The sequence below is a fragment of the Maylandia zebra genome, linkage group LG3 (assembly GCF_041146795.1).
Source record: "Maylandia zebra isolate NMK-2024a linkage group LG3, Mzebra_GT3a, whole genome shotgun sequence".
Lineage (NCBI taxonomy): Eukaryota > Metazoa > Chordata > Actinopteri > Cichliformes > Cichlidae > Maylandia > Maylandia zebra.
The window spans coordinates 33,547,589-33,572,020 of NC_135169.1; the positions used below are offsets into that span (position 1 = coordinate 33,547,589).

The following is a 24,432-nucleotide window of genomic DNA, read 5'->3' on the forward strand; positions in this document are numbered from 1 at the left end:
GTTTAAGGAGAAGAGTTAGGCCACGTTTCACGTTGTGTTTAAATGCGCATGCCTCACCCATTAACATTTAGCTGATTAAGATTTCCACCTAAAAGTCCCTGCAAGTTCAAAACAGGTAAAAAACAAAAAAAGGCTACACATGCAATGATTTTAAGGTCTCCTTTACATTTAGACTGTTACTGAGTGTGACTGAAGGCAAGATAGTCAGGCAACATTTCCTTCAGATAAGTTAGAAGGACTGGGAGCAACACTTGAGACTTTTTTTTCTCCCTCTCATAACTTGCATAGTTTCCAAACATTTTGAGGAGAGAGAAAAAAAAGTCTTAATATTGGACCTCCTCCTTTTTTCTTTGTGCTCCTCTGTGCCAGACAAGAGGAGAAAATGCTGTGCTTCTACTCACTGAGAGTGGGCTTGTGTGCTGTGGGGTTTTAGTTTCACAGCAGTGGTTGTATGATCTCATAATTCACAATACTTAAAAAGACTGTTTAAAACAAAATTGCCAGTTTATGATTTTGTTGAGCGTGATGAATGCATGTGTCCTGTATGTTGTTTGGGGCCCTGTGTCCTCATTAAATCTCCAGCTCTGGGTGAAAGTGTGCAAAACAATGTTTCAAACTTGATGCAAGAAAATTTTAAACTAGCTCAGTGCTGTGAATGAAGTTGTCAAGCTTATGCTCTACGCATAAACTGTTATGCTTTAGAGAAGATTGGAAATCACTGCAGCCGTGCAACAGCAGAGTTAAAAGTTAAAAAGTTAAAATAGAGTGAAGTGAGTCAGTTGAGTGGAGTGAAGAAAAAGAACAGGACTCTGAGGGATTAAAGACAGTGTGTTTATTTTCAGTGAAGCAAATAACAAGACTGACAATAGAAGGAAAGTAAGTTGGTGGGTCCAGGACTCTAGTGCGAACAAGCCCACAGATGAATCCATCAGAGGAAAACTCTCAGTAACTCACGCAGACACAGCTGGGATCCCTGTGCAGAAATGAGATACAGGTGAGGAGAAGACAAAAACCAGAGCGTGTGAAAAGTACTGAAGAAGGAGCCAACTTCACTTCACTGTTTCCAGTTCAACTATCAGGCATCGACTGAAAGATCTCCTCAGTCTTAAATAGCAGACAGCTCTTACCGATAAGTGAGTTCATTATCTCCAGGTATGCTGGAAAGGCAGGAGAAAGTAACCCCCCCTGCAAGAGAAGGTGTGTTTAACTCCCACACACACACACACACACACACACACACGCACACACGCACGCACGCACGCACGCACAAGTTAACCATGTGAGGTCTAAACCATCATTGGTGACAACCCTGACACGAGCTCCAAACCCTAACCAGACTGTTTTTTTGGGGGAAAGTAAATATTCCGATTTCTGTTTTCTTCACTGTCTGTTTGCCAGATCTTGGGACAACAACTTAAATAAACAAAATGACATGTTATGATTGCTCATGGTCACTCCTGATGATGACTTAGACCTCACAGGCCTAAAATCTAACATCTGCAGGGAGACACGTCATTCGGGTTTTCTTTGATCGGATATGATTTGGCACAAATGGACTTCATTTGTGCCAAATCATATTTTCATTTCTATTCACCATAAACACCACAGACTTCTACAACTCTGCCGAATGCTTTCTAAAAAAGTTTTCTGATAACTCAGCAGTTGTTGGCCTCATCACTGATGGGGACTGCAGTTAGTACAGAAAACAGACCGAGGACTTTGTTGACTAGCACCAACAGAACCTCTTCCAGATCAATAATGGGAAAACCAAGGAGCTGGTGGTGGACTTCTACAGCTGCAGATATCTTCCACATACACCAGCAAACATCCAGAGAATGGACATTGAGATCTTGGACTGATATACATATCTGGGTTTTCACCTGACTGATAAACTGGACTGGACTAACAACTCAAAGGTCATCTACAGGAAAGGTCAGAGCAGGCAGTATCTGCTATGGAGAACGAGGTCTTCTGGAGTGCAGGGATGAGATCTCATCTCATCTTATTTTATCTTATCTTATCTTATCTTATCTTAATTACTCAATCAATCAACTTTCTTTCTCCTTTCATTTAAATTCAGTTGTGAAACACGCTTCCACTGGACATAAGACTCGTGGACAGACTCATGTTGATACCTTTAAAAAGGAACTTAAGACCCACTTGTTCAGGCTTGCCTTTATTTAGTTTTATCTATTCATCCTATTTTAATAATTGTACTTTATTCTGTATTGTATAAATAAACTTTTCTCACTTCCCTGTTTCTTCTAGCATCACTGGTGAAGTTTGACAGCAGAATAAAGTTCATTCAAATCAGACTCCATTTTTATGAATTAAACCTGGTGTCGGATATTTGTGACAGCTGATACTGACACCTTGTGTTAACAAATGCACATTTCACCTTTTAAGACCGTGTCCAATCAGCAAATGTAGTTTGTAGACACGCGTTAATTTGCTATATTAAAAAACACTATGAGTTTGTTTTAAATTCAGCATAACCGCTTGATATTTAAAATTATATATATATACAGAGAAACACATTTTTATGAATGAGGATTAAAGCTGTAGTAAACCTGCAGCTCCATTCGGCGGCTCCGGTTTTAGCATGACAAGCTCCGCCTTCCTTGCCCTACGTCACGAGTTGTGATATACGGAAGTAGCTTCGAACTTGTCAACAAGAAAGGCCGACCGACATGGTAAGGGCTCTGTACTTTTTTATGAATTACTTGTGTTATTTCTGCTTTTGGACTATATATTTTAGTTGGTTTGTGTGTTTAAGTCGTTCGTGTTGTCCTCACAGAGCTTTTATGGGGGTGTCGCGGTTTGAAAAATGCCCTTCAAACGACGCGAGCAGTGAGATTTGGCGTTAGCCTTTAGCTAGGCTGGGAACTAGCTGTTAAAGCTGTAAAGGAGAGCAGCTGCTCCTTTCTCCAAACCGAAACTGTGGCGTTACCTAATCTGTGGTCGAAATCTTAACACGTATGGACATAAATATGACTTTAATCAAGCAGAACTCGATCTCGGTATAGTTTTATCTTAGTGGGAAGAAGAAACAGGGAGGAAAGTGTTAGTTTTCACGGGGGTTTTTTTTTCTCGGAAATGGGAGCGTTTCTGGCGTCATTGTTGAGAAGATTACAGGGAGGAAATCGCTGTGTGTGTGTCGGGTGTTACGTCTGACTGTGTGTAAATAAAGATCAAAATAACATCTGTGTTCAAGGGGCCTTTGCTGAGTTTTCCTGCCTTGATACTTCCTCAGTAACTGATTATTTTCGTGTGTATTAATACATGCTGGTGCTTGTGTGTGTGTTGCATAACGCAGAGGCATTTTTCCGCTGCTGTCCTTTTTGTAATTGTGGTTATCTTAAAAGTACCTTGTAACAAAGGATCTAAGGTAGTTTTAAAGCATTTTCAATATAAATAATGAACTTTATAAAATGTAGTATGTGTAATATTACTATATAATTAAAAATGTTATAATCCTTATATGAAGATAAGAAGTGATGGACGCCCAGTTTATTACTAGTTATAAACTCAGTTCAGGGATGACACTTAATTCTGCTCCACCGTCAGCTTACATATGACTATATTCTGCTATATCTACAGCATGCATTACTCACAGTATAGTTTAAGTTACTCTTAAACACATGCTCTAGTGGTTTACACCTGCACCTAACAAGGGAACGATTGCCGGTTTGATGCTAGGAAGAGATACAAATCCCCTTTGGGGAAGGGGGTTGCATGAGGAAGTTGCTCCGGCATGAAAACACATCAAACGCCTAATGAACAATGGAGCATCTAAACGTTACTCCTTAATTTAAAATCTTACTCATTATAACTGCTGCCGACAGCTGATTGTTTCAGAGAAGCAGTTATTGTGGATTTGATTGCGGAAATGGCTATTTTATGATGACTACGATGGATAATAAACAAATTAAAATAGCCAGTGTTGGCTCAGATGTTTTTGTGTTTCTCATTTGTCGTCCAGACAAACTTTGATAGTCGTTCACCCAGATCAAAGATGTGTCTCACTCATCTTTTCTTTTTCTCTACAGGCGAAGTCTTCTTGAACAAGACCTCCTGCCATGGCACTTCTCTAATATTTCTTTTTTACGCCCCCCCCCCTCTTAACTTTTTATTAAAAACATTTTTAAACATTAAAAAAAGAAACGTTACCACAATGAAAATCAGTTACAGCTTCCCTGCCCTCCTGGTTTTCTGCATAACAGGTGAGTGAGTGAGTTTTTGGCTGTTTGTGTATCTCTCTTAGGTGGCTGCTTTAAATGTTTATCAACCAAAGGTCATGTTTGAACTTTTCGTGTCATACAGCATTTACAGTCTGTGTGAGTGGCGATAATAAAGCACATTCTCTGTTCTCTTTTTGCTTATTTCCTCTGCAGCATGGAGCCGTTTTGAGCCTGCTCTCAGCTCATGTAAGGAAAACCAGTCATTGCATGTTTCATCATGTTATGAAAATGAATATGCCTCAAACCCACAGATAATAAACAACACCATTCATGGTTTAGTGATGTTTACATTTACATTTTCTTCACACCTGACAGGTTCAACATCAAACAACAACAACACTTAATTTATTCGCCAAACCAGGAACTGCTTTTATTAACTCTACTTTCTTGTGTTTATCACAGCCCACTGTGGGCGCTCCCTTCAGGTGGTGGACGATAAGGTGGGAGTGATCAGGAGTTCTGTTTACCACAGCTGGTCCTTCTGCTTCGGCTCAATGTCCGACGGCTGGATCATCACGGGTCCAGAAGATGAGCCGATCGTTCTCAGGTACGGATGCTCAAAGGTGGCACGTAAAGGAGATGACGCTTTAAAAGCTCGAAGACGTTAAATAATTGACTCCCAATTATTTTACCGCAAATCAGGTGACCTGGGATAATTATTAACAGAGTAAATATACCAGTTGTGCAATGCATTGATTGTTTTTGCTTTATTAAAAGTATATAAATGCTTAATATTGCCTGATCATTTTCTGTTATCGTTTATGAAGTAATGAATGACCCAGATATGGAGATAAAGACAAAAACAAAAAGTTTTTGAGATTCAGTGTCTGCGATTGAGAAACTGTGGGTTCTGTTCACTGATACAAACTTTCTCTTATTACAAATCTTTCCACAGCTTCTCTCAGTTTTCTGTCCGCTGTAAGAAAGAATGGGTGTCTATAAACTCGTCGGCTGGAGGTGATCCAATCATCCTGTGTGGCTCTAAGTTGCCGCAGCCAATCGAGCTCCCAGGGGGAAATATTACAGTGATGCACCACTTCCTCCCTCATATGTTCCCTGTGTCATCATTTCTGTTGAACTATGCCAGAGGTATGACGTCCTGACATGTGCCTGCTTGCAGTTCCAGCTCTTTTTTCCCCCCAATTATTATCTAAATGTTCCTTTTATCTTCCTCCCTTTGTACAGATCCATATGAAGGCGATTGCCCAGAAACATCTTTTAAATGCTACGGGGGTCGCTGCCTTCCCCACTCCTGGCGCTGTAATGGGCAGGTGGAGTGTCTTGATGAAGAATCTGATGACAACGACGAACTGGGTTGTGACTGTCCTTGTGGAGGGCTTCTTCAGACCTTTTATGGGACCTTCTCCCCTCCAGCTTGTCAGGGTCAAAGTCAGTCCTGTGTTTGGACTTTGGATCCTGAGGACTCCAGGCCGCTGAGTCTGGAACTGCAAAAGCTGACGCTAGCTTTTGGGGACCGACTCACTATCTACAACAGAGAGGAAGGCAAAGGAGACATTATTAAAATCGTGAGTTTCCCAACCCAAACATTCATTACTGGCAAATGTTTTTCTCTTTTTATTTATTTTTATTTTTTTTGAAAACCCTTCTGCATTTTCACAGATTACCAGCTCCTCCAATTCCAAATCGGTCCAAGTTGAATCCAACACCGGGGTGATGTCAGTGGTGTATAAAAGAGTTCTTGGCACAGAGAACTCCAACTTTAACGCCACGTTTCATGTTAAGGGCTACTGCCCTCCGTGGGAAGGTCGTTGCGGGGGAGCGGCAGGAGGTTGTTTTACACAGGAGCAACACTGCGATGGGAAGTGGGACTGTCCCGAGACCGGAAAGGACGAGGAGGGCTGCAGGAACTGCAGTCCGAATCACTTTCCCTGTGGAATGGCAGGACAGAGGACGACAGCGACCAGCAAACCGCAGTGCTACTCGCTGACGGAGAGATGCAACTACCAGCTGAACTGCGCTGATGGCAGCGACGAGAGGGATTGCACCGTGTGTCAGCCGGGGACCTTTCATTGTGACAGCGACAGGTCAGTGTGCACCTGTGTCACACAGCTCCACACACAACATAAAAGGAGTAAGGGGGTGCACTAGGGTTTGTGTCAGAGGGCGTTCTCACCCTGTACATGCTTATTTTACTCACCGTGGAAACGGGTGCTGCTGTTTTTGTTTTGCTTTGTTTCATAACCATTCAGGTTTGTGGAGTTTCAGGCTCGGGCGTGTCTGTATGTGACATATGACCATCTTAGAGTTTAAATTGGCTTTGCTGTGGTTTTTGTGGTTCTGCTGTTTTTCTGTAGAAATATCACCCATCCTGCAGCAGTGTGTGACAGGCACAGAGTTACGAATGAGGAAATAAATATGCAATGTTGACAGTAGAGATTCTGCATTCCTCCAAAAAGCATTGATACAGGTTATATTTATATACAGCTGTTTATTATGGTTTTACATTATTGTGATTATTTTTGATGATGCTATTGCTATTTATTGTGTAGTTCTGCAATAGTGCAATGTTAACTAGTTGCCATTGTTTGCATGTTTTATCAAAAGCCACAGTGTCTTAAAATAGGCCAACGTCCTTTTTCTAAATGCAGCTCGCTCTGTAAAAAAAAGCACAAAGTGTGTATGGGAAAGTTTTGAGCTTAAGCGTAGGGATCCTTTTAACTCAGCCTGTTTCACTTCTCCTTGTTTACAGCGTTGTGGTTTTATTGTGAGTCTTCAGGCGGCGTCTGATGTTTTCTGTGAAACTGAACCTGCCACTCATTTTCTTCCAGCCTGCTCTGGTAACAAACGGCTCTTTGTTCCCTCTGCAGGTGCGTGTATGAGAGCTGGCGCTGCGACGGCCAGGTGGACTGCAAGGACGGCACAGACGAGCTCAACTGCACGGTAATCTTGCCCCGCAAGGTCATCACCGCGGCAACGGTGGGCAGCCTGGTCTGCGGACTACTTCTGGTCATTGCCATGGGCTGTACCTGTAAACTGTACTCGCTCAGGACGAGGGAGTACAGGTAAGTCTTTGAATGGTTCTGCTGCGTTTTTGTTTGAGGTTTGCAGCCGAAGCTCTTCTGCTCTACAAAGTAGCTGCTTTAGTTTATTTTCGTTCCGTTGATGAAGCATAATGAGTCTTTCTTGCCACTTTTAAAGAAGAAAAGACTGACTCATATATTGTGCTGATAATCTCAGATGATGAGTCAGGAGATGCAGACATTGTTTTCCTAACTTCTGGCTTTAATTGCTGCCAGAACTGCCAGACAGTAACTCTCAGATGGATAGCACAGCCTCCTACGACACTGACAGTACACTCCACACAAAAACAAAAAAACAGCCTGTTCGTTGTTGTTGTCAGCTAAATGCTTGAGTTATGTACAACAACAGGAACCAATAACCTGCAGTGTATTAAAAGCTTACCTTTTTTTTAACCTTTAATAGTACCTCTTAGAGTCAAATCTATTTCTAGACTTTATATTTGTATACTTTATGTGGATCTGCGTGATGCTTCAAAACAAAAACAAAATGTGCCTTGCAAGTTTGCAATGTGTGTGACTGCATCTAAAAGAGCCTCTATCCTCTCACAGCATGTTTGCGCCAATCAACCGCCACGAGGCGGAGCTCATCCAGCAGCAGGCCCCGCCTTCTTACGGTCAGCTGATCGCACAGGGCATCATCCCCCCAGTCGAGGACTTCCCCATAGAAAACCCCAATGAGGTGAGAGAGCAGAGCGCCAGAGATTTTTAACTGCCCACACCTGTCAGGATTTCATCAATCCAGGATCCTGTCAGGACTTTAGATCATGCTCATTTGTTTAAAGAACCCATGTGATTGACTGCAGCCTGTCCTGCAGAGTTACAATATACATTTAAGGCATTTAGAGGCGTTTTTTGAAAAACTCAAGTGTTGAAATTTCAGCAGGAAAAACTGATTAACTAACTTCAATTTTAATTAATGTGTTAAAACCTACAAATCAACATCTTATTGAAGGCTTTTTGATTTAAGGGCTTTAATAAATGTAATTAAACGCAGAAAAGCCGATAGCTGTTACTACATTAAACCACACACTCTAATGTGTAGTAGTGCTCTCTGTCTTAAAGCTCATCTCTAGCAGCCTTATTGATCCCCAGCTGGATGTGGGCTGAAGTTGTAGGAGTGTTAAGATGAGGCTAATGTGCTGTTACTGTGCAAGTTTACTCTGAGTTTACTCCTTGGTGAGACAGCTGAGGCAGTGGAGGCGGAGGGATAAAGTGGCTGGCTCTGCCTGATGGGATTAGCTGAAGCCGCCTACACTAAGCTCAAACTTTGATTAGTGTCGCGTAAATAAATTCAGCAGGTTTAATGATTTTTAATAATGATTTTAGGATGTTGAACACGAGCTGCTGAAGGTAGTTGAAACAATCTGCTCTGTGTTTCTTTGTCAGACCTCGACTCTTTCTCTGAGAGGAATCCTGCAGCTGCTTCGCCAGGATGCCGCCAGCTCCCCACACCGCAGACGTAGGCCCCGATTTATCCGCCGGGCTGTTCGCCGCATGAGAAGGTGGGGTCTGATCCCCAGATCCGCATCCAGGCAGACTCAGTCGTCAAGCTCCAACCAGCAGCAGGCGCAGCAACAGCAGCAGTCAGACAGCGCTACATCAGGCCAAGAAGCAGCTCGCTCCACGCCCGCGAGCTCCCCATCAGCCGTGGAGGCGGTCAACCAGCCGGTGGCCCAGAAACTCGGCTTGTTGGCACAGCCAGCGCAGCACCAGCTGGAAGCTCCGCCTCCTTTACTGGCGCTGCCTTCAGCTCCTCCTGTCGCCTTCCCCCCTCCCCCTCCCTACGCACCCCCAGCTCCACCTGTGGACGCCCCCCACACTCCCCCTGTTGCCGTGCCTCCCAGTAGCCCATCTCTGGCCTCCATCTTCCACACGATAGGCTTGAGCATCTCCCGCTTCAGAGCCTCGCCCTCTTCCACCAACTACGTGCCCCTCTCTGCCTCGCCTTCCTTCTCCTCCTCCTCCTCTTCATCGGACGACGATGTGCTGCTCATCCCCCTCTCGGAGGACAACACTTCAGAAGACGACGTGCCCATGCTCACCTGAACGACTTCCTCACCCACCCCTTCCCACCCCCTCCCTCTTACTTTACCTCCCACCAGTCTTTCCACATTCGTTTGAACTGAAACACAGGAGCGGCCGGTGGTGGGACTCTTCCTCTCTGTGCCAGTCTGGTGCCTTTTTTTTTTTTTTTTTTTAAATCGCTTTGCGTTGCTGACATATATGAATAGAGTATTTTTAAAGAAAGAAAAAAAGACTTCCTTAAGAAAATGCAGACGAACGGCACGGCCGATGAAGAAGCGCAGATGAGTATTATGCGTGAGCACTTACTGAACGCTGGGCTGCACGTAGAAGGTGAACTTTTATTTTTTTGCACAGAAGAATCTTCCCTATCCAGATACTGAGGCAGGCTACTGTCAGGTTGAATGATTATAGCTCTTATAATAGAATTTGTTGTGTTTGTGTGACTGCGACTGTGTGAATGCAACTGCGTTTTAGTCTCGCGTAGACAGCGGAGTGTGATTGCACATGAGGAGTGTCTTCACTTGCACCCAGTCTCATGATATATCACGAAACAAATCCCCCCTTTTTAAGTGCCTTTAAGGAGCCTCCTGCAGAGACCTCAAGGATGTTGAGAATTCCTGAACACACACTGCATGCAGAAACACACACGCACACAATGAGGGTCACTTTTTCCTCACGTCGTCATGGTGACTTCACTCCAAAATGGATTTAAAAAAACTGCATGTGTACTCTTCAAGCTGGCAATAACTTTTTGGATACCCTCGTTCTAGTGCACATCGATTCCAACATTACTGCGTGTTTAAATACTTCTTCCCCCGGTGAATGAATGTAACCTTCAAAAAAACAAAAAGCAAACGTATCAAAAGACAATCTCTTTGGTGCCTGATTTTATGACGTGTGTAGGTGTGCACAGGAAGATGAGGCACCCTAGTGATAAAAAGGGTCGAGGGGGGGCCTCCAAATTCACAAAAGAACCTCACATCTGACGAGACTCAACAGCATTCGGTCACATTTCGACTCAGCAGACTTGTGGTGTGCCATTTGTAATATTAATATTATTACGAGTTTTGTGGTCTTTTTTTTTTTTCTTTTAGCAGGTTTTGTCTCTCTTTCCTTAAATTGTTCCTGTTTTGCTTTGTTGAATGTATTTTTTGGGGAGGGACAGTTTTAAATTGACAGGTAAATGGGGGGGGGGGATTTTATTTGGGTCAACTTCACTGTATATAAGTAAAAAAATATGGCTGAGATTAAACGATTTGCACTTTTAGTTTTAAATTTTTTGTCTTTTTTGTGTTTTCTTTTTGGGGATATCGGCTGTGGGGGTGCCACCTGACACCTCAGTGAGACATGTCAGAGGTGTTTCTTTGTGCTCTGTATTCAAAGGATCTGTGGTAATTCACACAGACTCCCCACAGAAAGAAGGAGAGAGCTGTTCTTGGTGGGAATGCAGAAGTTGTGCTCATTGCTCTGGTTTTGAGGATAAAAGGAAAATGCTTTTACTTTAGAGCTCTGAAACTCCGCAGATGGACTGAGGTCGCAGCCGTCTACCAGGTAATAATACTGACTCCATTTAATTATTGAAGCGGTTTTCTACACAGCACCCCACGTGCAAGTTTCAACGCGATAACCTCTGTTTTGGCGACTCAATGATGACTCAATCTCCTTTACATCTAAAGAAAGCAAGATCTAAACGCTCTGCATTACATTCCTGTTTAACAGACCTCACACTCTACAAAACCCTGCACCACACAGTCCAGTTACACACCTGTTTGAGGAAAAACCTTACTTACTTCAGATTATTCATGATGAGGTTTCCCAACCTTTCTGTCAGATTGACTCATGCACTCTTTCTTCATCACTGCCTTTCATGTTTAAACTTGAACCAGCATCAAACAGGATCTGGACTGCTTCCTGTTTGCTGCTTAGTGTTTGTGCTTAGCAAACTTGCTTATCCATAGCTGTTCATTATGATTTCCATCCACTACTTTCTTCTTTAACAGCTTTTCACTTCATTTAGTAACCACTTTCTATTCAGTATGTTTATTAAACAGTTGCAGCTATTAGCCAGCTTTTAGTGAGCTGAAACCTCAAAACCTTGATTTGTTTGTTTTAACTATTTCTACTGATGAAGTATTTATTTTAGTTAATCGTGCCAGCCCAAACTTGTTCTCTAGAGACTCTGAAAGTTGTAAAATGTAATTTACTATTATTTAAATAGTTTGAGTGAATCTATCCATGTAGCTGCTTCTGTGGACCTCTGATTGGTCATTACTGACCTAAGAAAGCTCAAAGCTGCAGACAGAAGAACTCAGTGTTTACAGTTACTTTATTATTTTAACTGTTCTGTTTGCAACATGGCAGCAAGATTTGCTATGATGGTTTGGAGACAGAGGAGGAGCTGGAGTTAATGATGTTACGCTTAACCCCAAATTGTCAGAATAATACTATTGATCCTTTTTTATAATCTGTACAAATACATGACACAAAGACAGAAATAAATAAAATCAAATAAATTCACGACCATATTTTGGGATCCTCAGCGGCCATCTGAAACATTACATCATCTCCTCTTCCTCACTGTTACCCTGAAATAGGTTTCCACCATAACTATGGCTTCCCCTCCATCCTTGAACCTCTGGGTGGGGATTGTGCTGGTGGTAATGGTGGTCGTGGTGGAGCTCCCAGGAGTCCTGCAGAGGTGCATCTTTGATGAGCTTCAGGTCAGAGTGGTCAGCGCTACAGACAGCCCACCCAAGGAGCTCAGGCTCAGAAGGTCAGAGGAGCAGAGGAGCATCCTGGGAAAATCTGGCTCACCTACTCCTACCTCACCACAGCCAATGAGGATCCGGACCTGGATTCCGAGAGAGAGCGACAGCCTATCAGAGGCTGAGAAAGGAAGGCTGGAGGCAGCGGTGGAAGAAGCTGTGAGAGTGGTGTCTTCTTTACTGTCAGGTGACTGTTGAACAGAAACGGCTGGTGTGCTGTAGATTATTACACTCCACAAGTCTGACAACAAAGAAATTTTAATGCAATCAACATTCTCTTGTGCGATAACTGAATAATTGTGTTTTTTAAATAAGTAACACTGACTTTATAACACTGACGTTTTTATGTATTTATGTGAGCTTGTGCAGCATAATTTCATTCTGCATTGTGTCTTTGAGGTAGTGCTCAGTAACAATATAGTAAATCTTGGATCTGAAAACACACACACACACACACACACACACACACACACACACACACACACACACACACACACACACTCATAAACTGCTGACATTTTAACAGTGAACAGAGTGCCGGGCCCTTTACTGCTCAGCAGAGACATCAACAAATACTGCAAGTTTCTCTGGAGGGATTCAAGTACTATCAACTACAACAGGTAAGTACAGACGAGTGTAGCTCCAGTCCCTCAAACAAACATCTCTGGCAAGATTTGAGTCGTTAAAATGATTTTTCCCCTATATTCTTATTTTACATACAACACAAAAATCCAACCAGCCAATCATATGACATGCAGTTAGACATGTACACATGGGTAAAAGGCACTCTTGAAATTTAACTGAGTATCAGAACGAGGAGGAAAGGTGATTTAAGTGACTTTGAAGGTGGCAGGTTGTTGGTGTCAGGCAGCTTATCTAAATATTTCTATATTTTCCCACAAACCACAAAACCAGAGTTTACAGATAATTATCCAGAAAAGAGAAAATATCCAGACGACTTTTTAATAAAAGCTGAGTATCATTTGAGTATTGTTGCTAACCTTCTGTTAGCTGCTTCCAGCTAACACACCATGTTTCAAAGTTAATGAATGCTCTCACTCTTTAAAAGAAATGTACACATTAGTGCAAGTAACTATGCATTTAAACTCACCAACAGGTTTGTATTTGCTCACTCATACTGTCCCGTATCTCTGAGCTCTATCAGCTGTCAACTTATGCAAATAAATGGAAATAAGCAGACTTTTTATTCTCCCAGGTGTGGTAGACCTAACAAAAACTACGGAAGTGAAACTTGCCTGGATGCGACCGTGAGTATCAAATGTTTTTGCTGCCACACACAGCATGTACTAGACTGCTGCTTCTGAATAATACAGTATCAACATCAGTAGATCCCAGACGACCACCTGGCTGGATGTGATATTTACCCCGAGGCCGATTCACACAAAAGGACTGTTCTCAGACCTGAAGGTGCTGGAGTCCCTGATACCGACTTCCTGCTTTACCTCCATGTACAGGACACAGACAAGTGCAGAGCAGAGGTGCAAACCTACAGATAACAGAAAAATCTTTGATATAAAACCACTCAAATCCCAGCAGTTCTAAAACATTTTGAAATTTCTTCATTAAGTTTCTATTCATGATTGAAAACAGCAGTAAATTGTTGCTCTATTTGATCATATATTTCTCCACTTTCTTATAAGAAATAATTTTTTAAAGCGTCTAAATTAAACTTCGCCCACGTAGCTTTCACCTCTTCCTCAGTGTATCTTCTTGTTCCTCAGCCCAGTGTGTTGGCCTACGCTGTTCACTGCCAGACGGACAGTCACGGGCGACCTGTAGCTGGGGTGGTGGTCATCTGCAGGGACCGGCTGACAGGAGCCACATACAGCCACCAGACTACAGTACAGGTACGATTACTTTTATGGATACATGATGTGAAAAGTGAGGTTTCTGTGGCTGTTTTAACAGAGAAGGATGGATCATGATGACAGATTATATTCTTCTGTTCTCCAGACTGTCATTCATGAATTGTTCCATGCACTTGGATTTTCTAAGGATCTCTTCAGCACCTGGAGAGACTGTTACTCCTCCTCCTCTTCCCAAGGTTTTTAAACACATCATTTACACCACTTTATCCTTTTTTAAACTGTAATTTAACAAACATTAGTGAGTGTGTAATAACTGTGTAAAAATTCATTTTTCTTAAAGTGTGTGAGTGAGGTTATTATAATAAAATCTAACAACGATTGAGATTATATAAGCATTCATCCTTCCACACATGGGCTGGTGTCTTCAAAACGTTTGTTTACTTTACTTTGAAACTGTGCAAAGTGTGGACGAAGAACAAAAATTGGGAATTAAAAATGCAAATATTAAGTGGTAACACACAAAGAAGAACACTCAAATCTGATTAAAATGAAGAAAAAAATATTTCATTAAAACAAGTTAGAGTGTATTGAGTCTGACCTTCATTAAAGATCACATGCTTTGGTCAGAAGGTGGTTCTTTATCAGCGTTTTCTTTGCTGGATCCTGCAGTGGGTGCTGATTGTTCTCCTCGAGGCAAAGTGAGTCACTCTGACGGATCCGGCCACATGAGGATTTACACCCCGTCTGTCATTTCAGCCCTGCAGAAGCACCTGGTGTCCAGCGATCCGGAGCTGGGAGGACCACTGGAGAACCTGGTACTGCACAGCTTCCAGTGCAGAAAACTTTAACAAACTAAAAAGGAAACCTAACGGTGCTTTCACCCCTCAGGAAGCAGCTCCAGGCAGGGTGTCCTCACACTGGGAGTCCCGGGTCCTGCAGGGCTCCATTATGTCGGCAGTGCTCGGGGATCCTAGCACAGTTCGGATCGACCCAGTGACCTTAGCTGCATTACAGGACACGGGCTGGTACACCGTCGACCTGAGCCGGGCTCAGAGTCTGGTCTGGGGAGACGGTAAGGAAACTGAAATATGAAGAAAATGCACTGAAAACTGCATCATCATAACAGGAGAATTAACAAAAGCTGAACATGGACACTCTGTGATCATACTTTTTAAATAATAAACAGTTTTTTTATGACTTATTAATAGGTGAAGGAGCCATGTTTGGCTCCCTGTCAACCTGCCAAGATAACTCCTCATCCTTCTTCTGCACTGGAAGGTAAATTAAAGTAATTTAGTGTTAACATATATTTTCATACAGAAATTCTGTCACTTTGTCCTAAATGTTTGTGTTATTTGTACTTCTCAGTGGACGTGGATGTCATTTTCTTCATCTCCACAAGGGGGAGTGCCAGACTGACCAATACCTGGAGGGCTGTCGAGTGTATAAACCCCTGCAGAATGGAGTAAGCTGAGTATCTTCGTGCATTCACACTAAACACTGAAGATGAGAGGACATTATTATTATTATTATTATTATTATTATTATTATGTATTTATCTTTAGTACACGTTTTGAATCTCGCACTTCAGAGTGAATGCTGGAAAAAAGAAAGCAGCAGGTGGACAGCTGAAGATGAGCTGAGCGGGGAGAGTTTCGGCTTTGACAGCAGATGCTTTCTCTCCAGCCTCAGCACACAGGTGTGTGTGTGTGTGTGTGTGTGTGTGTGTGTGTGTGTGTGTGTGTGTGTGTGTGTGTGTGTGTGTGTGTGTGTGTGTGGGGTCCTCCCCTGTACTCTCTTCACCCTTTCTTTTGAATCCTTTGTAACTTCTCGTTTGTCTTTCAGAACCAGAGTCAGGTCAGCAGCTCTGTGGAGGGCCGGTGTTATAGGCACAGGTGTACCGGACCGAACAGGTATCAGATCCAGGTGTTTGGCTCTGAGTGGGTGGACTGTCCAGCAGGGGGCAACATTCAGGTATAATAACATAATGGCTTATTACAGTGTTATATGTTTTTGGATGAGCATTAATTCAGAGTTAAAACTTGCAGTTTTTGTGCATATAAACAGTTTCATTTATACAGATGTTTCTATTATTACCACATTTATATGATTAAGAGCATCTTAGTATAAAAACATCCTAATGGATAATAAAGTCAACATCTCATATATATAAAAATTATTTATTTTTGCATCAGATTAACGGACACAATGGTGCAGTTTTCTGCCCTGACAGGAGGTTATGTCTGTACCCTGATGTGACTCCTCCCTTAGATGATGTCAGGACACTTCCTGCATGCATCAGATGGTGAGTACAACTTCAAACATGCCCCGGCGTCTGTTAAAGCAACATATACTTCATTTTAACTTCTCTTTGTCTGTGTAGTGAGATTTCTACCTCAACCCATGATGGGACGTGGTCTCCCCTCAGACCACCCACAGACCCACCTGTATCCACAGCGCTGTGCTTCACTGCTGCTGTGTGTCTGCTGGCTGCACTGATGGTGTCCTGCAGGAAATGTCGCTCATGTATGTTCAGAACACGCATGGTGGCCCCTGACCAGCAGGGTCATCTGTAGAAAGCCTATTCTTAGAAATGGGCAAAGACGAAATTTTTAATTTTAAAGTAAATTAAAAAGCTGCTTTTACTTTTATTTCCTGGGGTGTTTATTTTCTACCTTTGATTGTCTCGCTGTGGAGTTCTCTATCAGCAGGGGAAGACCCAAGCCACAGAGATGGAGAAGCTGGATTTATACTTCCATAAATCAGTTTTTATTTTTGTCAAATGTGATTTTGACGACTAAATGTTAGTTTCGTCCATCAAAATCATTTCCCTGTCATGGACATTTCTCTAACCTACACTTGTTTATGGCATTAAATACAATGTAAATACAAAGAGGATGAGGGTAAACAGTAAAATAATCAAATATATGGTAACAAATTGTCAATTTTTAACTGTATTTAGATTTTTTGCACTGATTAAACCTCCAAACTATCCCCATCTTCACTTTTGAACATTTAGGTTCAGTAATTTAGAGATAGTCTTACTGCTGATACAGCAGAATCGAACGAGCAATTTCCTTTAAAACACTTCCTCTAGAACAGTTTTGTCATCTCACAGGAGTGACACAGATGAAAAATGACCTGTGATTGTTATTGTAAGTGAGCATATTATTTCCACAAGATGCAAATGTAGATATGAATGTCATGACATGCCTTGGAAAAACGCGTGCCCAGACTTGCCGAGACTTACAGGACACAAAGTCAGCCTGTTTTCCCACCTCGAGGTTCTTTGTTGTCATTCATCACGAAGGGACGTGACAGAACAAACACCTGCTGGCAAACTGACAGATACTTTGAAACCAGTTTGGCAGAAAGCTGCTGCTTCCTAGTGCTGTGACCCAACACGAACATGATTGAATTAAACTTGTGCTTTTTAAATCTCAGCCTGTAGAATATAGTTTGGCTCACACCAACAGAAGCTGAGAGCAAAAATTATGGTGGTTCAAGACTTTTGCACAGTGATGCACATGCCTGAAGTTGTTAAAGACAAACAATTAAAGAAAAAATGCTTCAGCATAATATGTATCAAACAAGTAAAGGAAAATAAATAATGCTTAAACATTTGAATGAACCAAAGACAATTTCTGAAGCAGCCCTTTATCCCAATCTTTATGTTTACCAGAAGGTGGACGCAGTGATTTCCCAGGTTAATGTTGTGTCACAAAACTGAAAGCAGTGATGTCCTCTTTCACAGGCTAATCAGAAACTGTCAAACACATGTCCATACTGTCTTCATACATGTATTTATGCTTTCAGACACACAGGGATATTGAAAACGAGACACAAGCAGGTTGTGTTGAACACGAGGTCTAGTTTAACAACCAATATTCTTTATTAGTAAAACTTAGTTTTTGCTAAATTACCACAAATGTTTATTCTAACTTCTTCTCTCACTGCTTTAAAAAAATAGCAAAAAAAATGTTGTGTTGTTGTTATAATTAATAAATACCATCTCTTTATTTGTGGCTAGATCAGAGAGGAGAGCAGCGTCAGAGTGAGGTCATCAGAGAGAAAATATAAAAAAGTCACAGTGGACTGGAAACGCAGCTGGTTCCAGTCTCTAACCAGTTTTCAAGCCTTTTTCAAATACTGTCAGCGGCTAATAAGAGTCGATCTATCTTATCCCATTTAAATGAGAAAAACAGCATCCAAAAGATATTTTTAAATAATAGAAAAGTACAAAACGTGTTTCATTTCTTGAAATCACAAAATCAAACCATTAAATGTTGAAGCCCACACAGCCTGCTTTAAAGGGTTGTCCTCGAGCTACACCAGTGAACAAGCATTAGAAGGTGAAGCACGGTCTGCAGTGAGCCTCAGGCACGCAAAACAGAGCTCCACCCTGCAGCGAGGACAGGAAATGTTTTTACTCTTAGTGCCATCATGCACCACCAGTAAGCCCCTTTTTGAATGGGCTTAGGCTGAGGCACAGCCAGGATCCCACATTCCTCACATCCCTGACGCCGATGTTGTGTTCACGATTTCCCACGGCTTGCTGATACATCACTGACCTCCAGGTAATTCATGACAGTGCTGCTGAGCATCTTTTTTTCAAAGTATTTGATTTCTTCAGGAGTCAGAAGAGCCATTTTACAGACCTCTTCATGTGACCACTCAGCATTGCAGTCAGGCTGGCCGCACACAAATCGGCTCTCACCCTGAGGGATCAAAAAGAAATCAGTTAATTGCATCTGAGCATGTTGACATGGTCAAAAGAAGCTGCCGAGGTTCAAACTGAACATCGGAACGAGAAAGAAATTTAATTTAATTGATTTTGAAAGTGGCATGGGTTTTGGTGCCATACAGACTGATCTACTGCTGACCAACTCTAGAGTTTACAGAGAATAAAAAAATGGAAAATATCCAGTGAGCATCAGAAAATGTCTTGGTGATGTCAGAGGTTAGAGGGGAATGGCCAAACTTTGTTATGTTTATAGGAAGGCAACAACCCTTGTTACAACCAAGTTATGCAGAAGAGCATCTCTGAGTGCACCACACACTGAACCCTGAAGCACATGGGCAGCAGAAGACCACACCTGCCAGCTATGAATTGGAAACTGAGGCCACAATTCACGTGGGCTATTTTCTTGCCCATTTTGCAACCAGCCACCAGATCTCAATTCAATGCAGTACTTTGGGATGTGGTGGAATGGAAGATTCCCATCACGGGATCTGCAGCAACTGTGTGATGCTGTTGAGTCAATATAGACCAAAACATCCAAGGAATGTTTCCACCGTGTCGAATTATATTCTTTTAAACTTTGCCTTCAAAACCTCTGAAGGCAAAAGGAAGTCTAACAAGGTGTACTTAACAAATTGGCCAATGAGTTTATAATAGATTTAGAAATGATTTAGAAATAGATTTTAAATTATGTAAAATAAATTTCATAATTTATGTGGAAAGTTGGGAAGATAAATGTGCAAGAAGGACAATGAGAGACGATGGAGAACTAATACTTCAGAATCTGATTAATAATAAACATGTGGTACCTGGTCCAATAACTGGTGACACCAGCTGGTGAGAGACATGGGGGTGACAGAATGACCGCAGGACATCCGGGCTCTCAGAGATTTATAATCTCTGCCCTCAACTATGACACAAAAAGGAAGACTTAACTTATAAAAATCTTTTTAAGCCCATGCTGTCAAATCTGAAAGTATTTATCTGGTTCTTTGACTACTTACAGTCCATATCATCGTCTCCTTCAACAAATGTAAGGGTGGTGTCGTTTGGGTCGTAACATTTCTCCTCTCCAGTCACCAAATTGGCGTCCAGACCTCCAGAAACGTCTTTTTTGCCCTTATCTCTCATCCTCCGCCGTGCATTTTCCAGATGGTTCTGCAGTTCGTGGTAAAGGTCCAGGTCAGTTTCCAAGTATCTGCGCCTTGAGGGATCAAAACCATCCCAAAGCCCGGTGCTTCCATCTATACTAGCAGGGCGGTTTTTCAGTCGGACGGACTGTTTTCTCTTCTGAGGATTTAAAGTTAAGCTCCTTTTAACTCTCGCTTGGTTGCTCTGGGGTCCTGTGTAGTCTGCGGTCGTTCTTTTCTTTGTCTCGCTGTTGCCCATCTTTGCCACGTTTATCTCCACAGGTGAGCGGCAACGGACACACAGGTTACTGGTTTCATTTACTAAAATCACGTGATTTTCAGTTACGGGGCTGTAACTCTCCGGTTGCACAAGACTGTGTGCCAAAGTGAGGCGCGACATTCCAGGTAACAGGAGGAGGACCTGTGGGCGGAGAATACACCTGGAGCACAGGTGGGTCCGTCTGTGAAGGTGAATGTCAGAGGGAAGTCCACACTGATGAAGAGCGTCACTGTAAACTGAAGAACAGAATCTGTGAAGAGTCTTTCGCCTTTCTGAGAAATTTCTTTGGCGTTAACACATTTCAATAATAAAAATATAATAAAGTACAGTATATCGATCGGCCCTGCAGTCAGACGAATCAATCATCAATCTCTGTGCTGATGCTGTTTCCACTCAAACCGACCAGATTCTGTAACTTTCCTCTGTGTTTACCGTTATAAGTGTAAAGTGTAGAAGTAAATTTAAATCTAATTTGATATACAAAGAGGTGTTTACAAAGGTTATAAAGCTAGTTATGTAGCTATTTGGTGGTTACGTGTTTTGATATTTACATGTTTACATGTTTGAATGTTTAGACATGCATGTTCAAACAAGTAATAAGTATGTGTTATATCTACCTGGTTGTTTTCCCTGTTTTGATCTGAGTATAAGATTTCCTGGCTTCTGAGAGGCCAGTGAAGTATTCATGAGGGCGGCACACAGGAAGTGTGGGTTGTTGTTGCGGTGTGCAAAAAGTAAAGAGGCTGCTAAAAAGTTATCCGTCTCCGTCTTGCTGTTCCTAATTATTCAGAGAGATTCCCAACCATCTAGTGAACCCTCACGTTACATCTGGTGGCAGCGGTGGGATTTATTTTCTTGATGGATCTGTGTATTTGGTGAGTTTTACTCCCAAGCTGCGGATAAGATCGTTTTTTTTTCCCGCTGGGATTTATCTCTCTCTGTGAACAGCTGATGAACTGAAAATAATAACAGTAATAATTTTTGGAGATAGTAAGGATTGTTGCAGCTTTTCTCTCTGTTTTTGTGATTTTTGTGATTTTTTTTTTGAGCTGGATATTTGTTGGGAACATGTCGGCTGACGAGAGTGAATCTGTGCATGAGCTGCGCTCTTCTCCTGTGCCACATTCGAGGTCAGTGGATGCAATACGGACTGTTGCTGCTCCCGCCCACCATACCGTTTCCAGTGCCCTGACAATAGATCTTCCACCTGTTTTTAAAGGAGATGGGACTGAATCTTTTACTAGTTGGTCTCGTCGCTTTGAAGTGGCAGTGCAAGCTATGACTCCACCTGAGGTAGATTTGCCAACTGTGATGTCCTCTGTTCTGCCTACTCGTCTAGCAGATGCTGCATTTTTGTACTGGGACAGTTTGCCTTCATCAGCCCAGAAAGACTATGATCTAGTGAAGGATAAGCTGAAAGAGGTTTTCGGTCCAAAATATTCTCTGCCATTCTTCCAGACACATGTGAATGCTCGCCCCCGGAAACCAGGTGAAAGTTTAGATGTGTACAGCGCGGATATTACCCGTCTTGTGCTTGAAGCTTTCCCTAACTATGACTACAATGCCTTGGAAGGTGAAAAATTTCGCCGTTTTGTTGCTGGGTTGGACCCCACCTTGCAATCTAAGATTCATGAGATGGGTGCAGAGGATCTCGACGGAGCCCTGCGCATTGCCAGCCGTTGCGAGAGAGCACGGGCAGCATTGCAACTTACAGCTGCAGGATCCTCTCATATTCCGTCTTCAGAACAGGTTGCTATGATACGTCCTCAGCCTACTGATGCTAAACTTCTTCAAGCGGTTGAGGAGCTCACGCTTACTGTAACCAGCCTGAAACATGAAGTACAGCAGTTACAGGAGAAACAGAGTTACCTTGCCCAACGTTTGGACTCCAGTCGTGATAGATCCTCCTCTTCCAATGTTCAGTACAGCACCCGCAGTGCGTCCCCGTCGCCTTATCATGCCAGACAACATTCCAGAGACTATTGCTCGCCTGAGAGGCGTTATCATCGTGATCCAGAGTCTCACCGTGAACGTCCTTCTTCCCCTGTTCCCCAGAGGTTCAATGAGTGGGACAAATGTGAGAAACACGATCAACGCACATACCATTCCCAACAGCCCCCCCAGTATTCCAGGTACAATTACCCTGACAATAACAGATACCGACGCAGTCCCAGTCCTGCTCCACGTAGAGTTAGAGATGCTGCATCCTACAGTAGGACCAGTGTTCGTTTCCAGTCCCCGGAAAGGCCTGCACATTTCACCTCCGGCCCACAGGGAAACTTTCATTAGCTGCTGTTGAGGGGCAAACATCAGCTACAGTATCAGGGCCCCAAAACCACATCCCCCAGTTCCCCTCAGAATCTGATGGATCAGTCTCCTCTAACGTCTTGGCAATTGTCGAGGGCATTGAAGTGTGTGCTCTAATTGACTCTGGTTCCTTTGTCTCCCTTGTGAGTGAAGATTTTCGAAACGCTCATCCAGCTTTGAAAAAACGGCCTATGGTAGCATCCTCTGTGCCAGCTCGTTCGGTCAATGGAGAACGTCTGGAAATCTTAGGCAAGTTAACCGTTGGTATTAGGCTTGGGACTCAGGTATGGCAGCAGGACTTTGAAGTCCTCAGAGGTGCTTACCAGCCAGTCATTCTAGGTTGGGATTTTCTGCAGAGGCACCATGCTCTTCTCGACCTCAAAAACAAAGTGCTGCAACTGTGGGACATGAAAATTCCCCTGTTGCCCAAAGGACATGAGGTGGCTGCCTGCTGTAATGTTTCTGTGTTAGCGCCAACCAAAATTCCAGCTATGAGCGAAACTCTGATCACAGCCTGTGTGTCAGCAGCCACACCGGCTTCTCCTGTTCCAACAGACTACTATGGTGTCTTGATCCCTAATCCAACATGTGACATTGTTGTGGCTCACACTCTCAGTGAAGTTCAGAATGGTACTACAGTGGTTCGAATGCTTAATCCCTCCAGTGATGAAATCGAACTGTACCCTGGACAGCATCTTGGTGAGTTTCATTCAGGCTCATCTGTTGATATCATCCCACTGGAGCAGACATGTTGTGCTACTTCACCTGTGTATGATTCAACTCTGCCGGTAGAAATAGATGAAACAAACTTGTCACACTCCCAGGTTCAGTCCCTGAAATCACTTCTCCAGAAGTATTCAGGAATCTTCAGTAAGCACTCAGAGGACAGAGGTCACACGGGCATAATTAAGCATCATATTCACACAGGTGATGCTACACCGATTAAACAAAGAGCCTATAGAGTGACACCTGACCAGAGAGCTGAAATACAGACTCAAGTTGACAACCTTTTAAAGGCAGGTGTCATCGAAGAAAGCTACAGCCCATGGGCCGCCCCAGTTGTTCTGGTGCGAAAGAAAAATGGTACGTGGCGTTTCTGTCTTGACTATAGGAAACTCAATGCAGTGACAATCAAAGACTCTCATCCTCTTCCCAGGGTTGATGATGCACTGGATGCGCTGTCAGGTTCTGCCTGGTTCTCCACAATGGACCTTCAACATGGCTATTGGCAGGTTGAACTGGAAGAGAAGGATCGTGAGAAAACTGCTTTCACAACCGGCAGTGGACTTTACCACTTCACTGTTATGCCCATGGGACTCACAAACGCTCCAGCCACATGTCAGCGGTTAATGGAGATGGTACTTCGTGGCCTTCCCTGGAAAACCTGCTTAGTGTATTTGGATGATGTCCTCATTTACAGCCGCTCTTTCGCAGAACATCTCCAGCATCTGGAAGAAATTTTCGGCAGATTCCAGGCAAGTGGCTTGAAGCTAAACCCCTCAAAATGCTGTTTTGCCAAAGATCAGGTACAATTTCTGGGCCACATTGTATCAAAACATGGCATCCAGCCTGACCCCAGAAATGTGAACAGTGTGCAAGCCTGGCCTATTCCACAAACAGCGACAGAAGTAAGGTCATTCCTTGGACTTTGTTCATATTATCGCAAGTTCATTCAAAACTTTGCGCACCACAGTGTCCCCCTACATGCTCTCACTGAGAAGCATGCAACTTTTCAATGGACTTCTCAGTGCCAGGATGCATTCATGTATCTGAAACATGCCCTCTCAAACCCTCCAGTGGTTTCATTCCCTGACTTCACATTGCCATTTTCTCTGTATACTGATGCTTCTAGCACAGCTATTGGCAGTGTACTAGCTCAAAAACAGGGACAGCAAGAGAAAGTCATTGCCTATGCTAGCCATGCACTTACAAAGGCAGAAAGAAAGTGGTCGACTTATGATCGAGAACTCTGGGCCATTGTTTGGGCAGTTAGACATTTTCGGCACTACCTCTACAAGCAGCCATTTGTTATTGTCACGGATCACAAGCCCCTCCTGGGTCTTCGGAAAATAC

The 24,432-nt window shown here is 42.9% G+C and overlaps 3 protein-coding genes across 4 annotated transcripts; 2 read left to right on the plus strand and 1 right to left on the minus strand.

The window, feature by feature from the left end:
* Positions 1 to 2,650: 2,650 nt before the first annotated feature.
* lrp10 (low density lipoprotein receptor-related protein 10) lies at positions 2,651 to 10,582 on the plus strand. 2 transcript variants are annotated; one of them, XM_004575263.6, is made up of 10 exons: positions 2,651 to 2,693; positions 4,050 to 4,223; positions 4,395 to 4,427; positions 4,644 to 4,788; positions 5,137 to 5,330; positions 5,427 to 5,767; positions 5,862 to 6,286; positions 7,070 to 7,264; positions 7,832 to 7,961; positions 8,669 to 10,582. In XM_004575263.6, the coding sequence occupies exons 2-10, from the start codon at positions 4,175 to 4,177 to the stop codon at positions 9,326 to 9,328; spliced, it is 2,172 nt and encodes a 723-aa protein (XP_004575320.3). In that variant the 5' UTR covers positions 2,651 to 2,693; positions 4,050 to 4,174; the 3' UTR covers positions 9,329 to 10,582. The 2 variants fall into 2 exon arrangements, with proteins under 2 accessions (XP_004575320.3, XP_076737852.1); XM_076881737.1 differs by lacking the exon at positions 2,651 to 2,693.
* A 76-nt stretch (positions 10,583 to 10,658) lies between these two features.
* cirop (ciliated left-right organizer metallopeptidase) lies at positions 10,659 to 16,799 on the plus strand. Its single transcript, XM_076882212.1, has 15 exons — positions 10,659 to 10,858; positions 11,902 to 12,259; positions 12,599 to 12,692; positions 13,289 to 13,340; positions 13,422 to 13,571; positions 13,815 to 13,940; positions 14,047 to 14,137; positions 14,571 to 14,716; positions 14,790 to 14,973; positions 15,110 to 15,179; positions 15,270 to 15,366; positions 15,493 to 15,600; positions 15,747 to 15,875; positions 16,097 to 16,206; positions 16,285 to 16,799. The coding sequence occupies exons 2-15, from the start codon at positions 11,917 to 11,919 to the stop codon at positions 16,475 to 16,477; spliced, it is 1,893 nt and encodes a 630-aa protein (XP_076738327.1). The 5' UTR covers positions 10,659 to 10,858; positions 11,902 to 11,916; the 3' UTR covers positions 16,478 to 16,799.
* Positions 16,800 to 17,542: 743 nt separating this feature from the next.
* Positions 17,543 to 20,220, minus strand: LOC106676596 (uncharacterized). Its single transcript, XM_014413508.3, has 3 exons — positions 19,647 to 20,220; positions 19,452 to 19,552; positions 17,543 to 18,619 (listed from the first exon to the last, which is right to left on the minus strand). Exons 1-3 carry the CDS (start codon positions 20,170 to 20,172, stop codon positions 18,437 to 18,439), a joined length of 810 nt encoding a protein of 269 aa, XP_014268994.3. The 5' UTR covers positions 20,173 to 20,220; the 3' UTR covers positions 17,543 to 18,436.
* Positions 20,221 to 24,432: the final 4,212 nt, after the last annotated feature.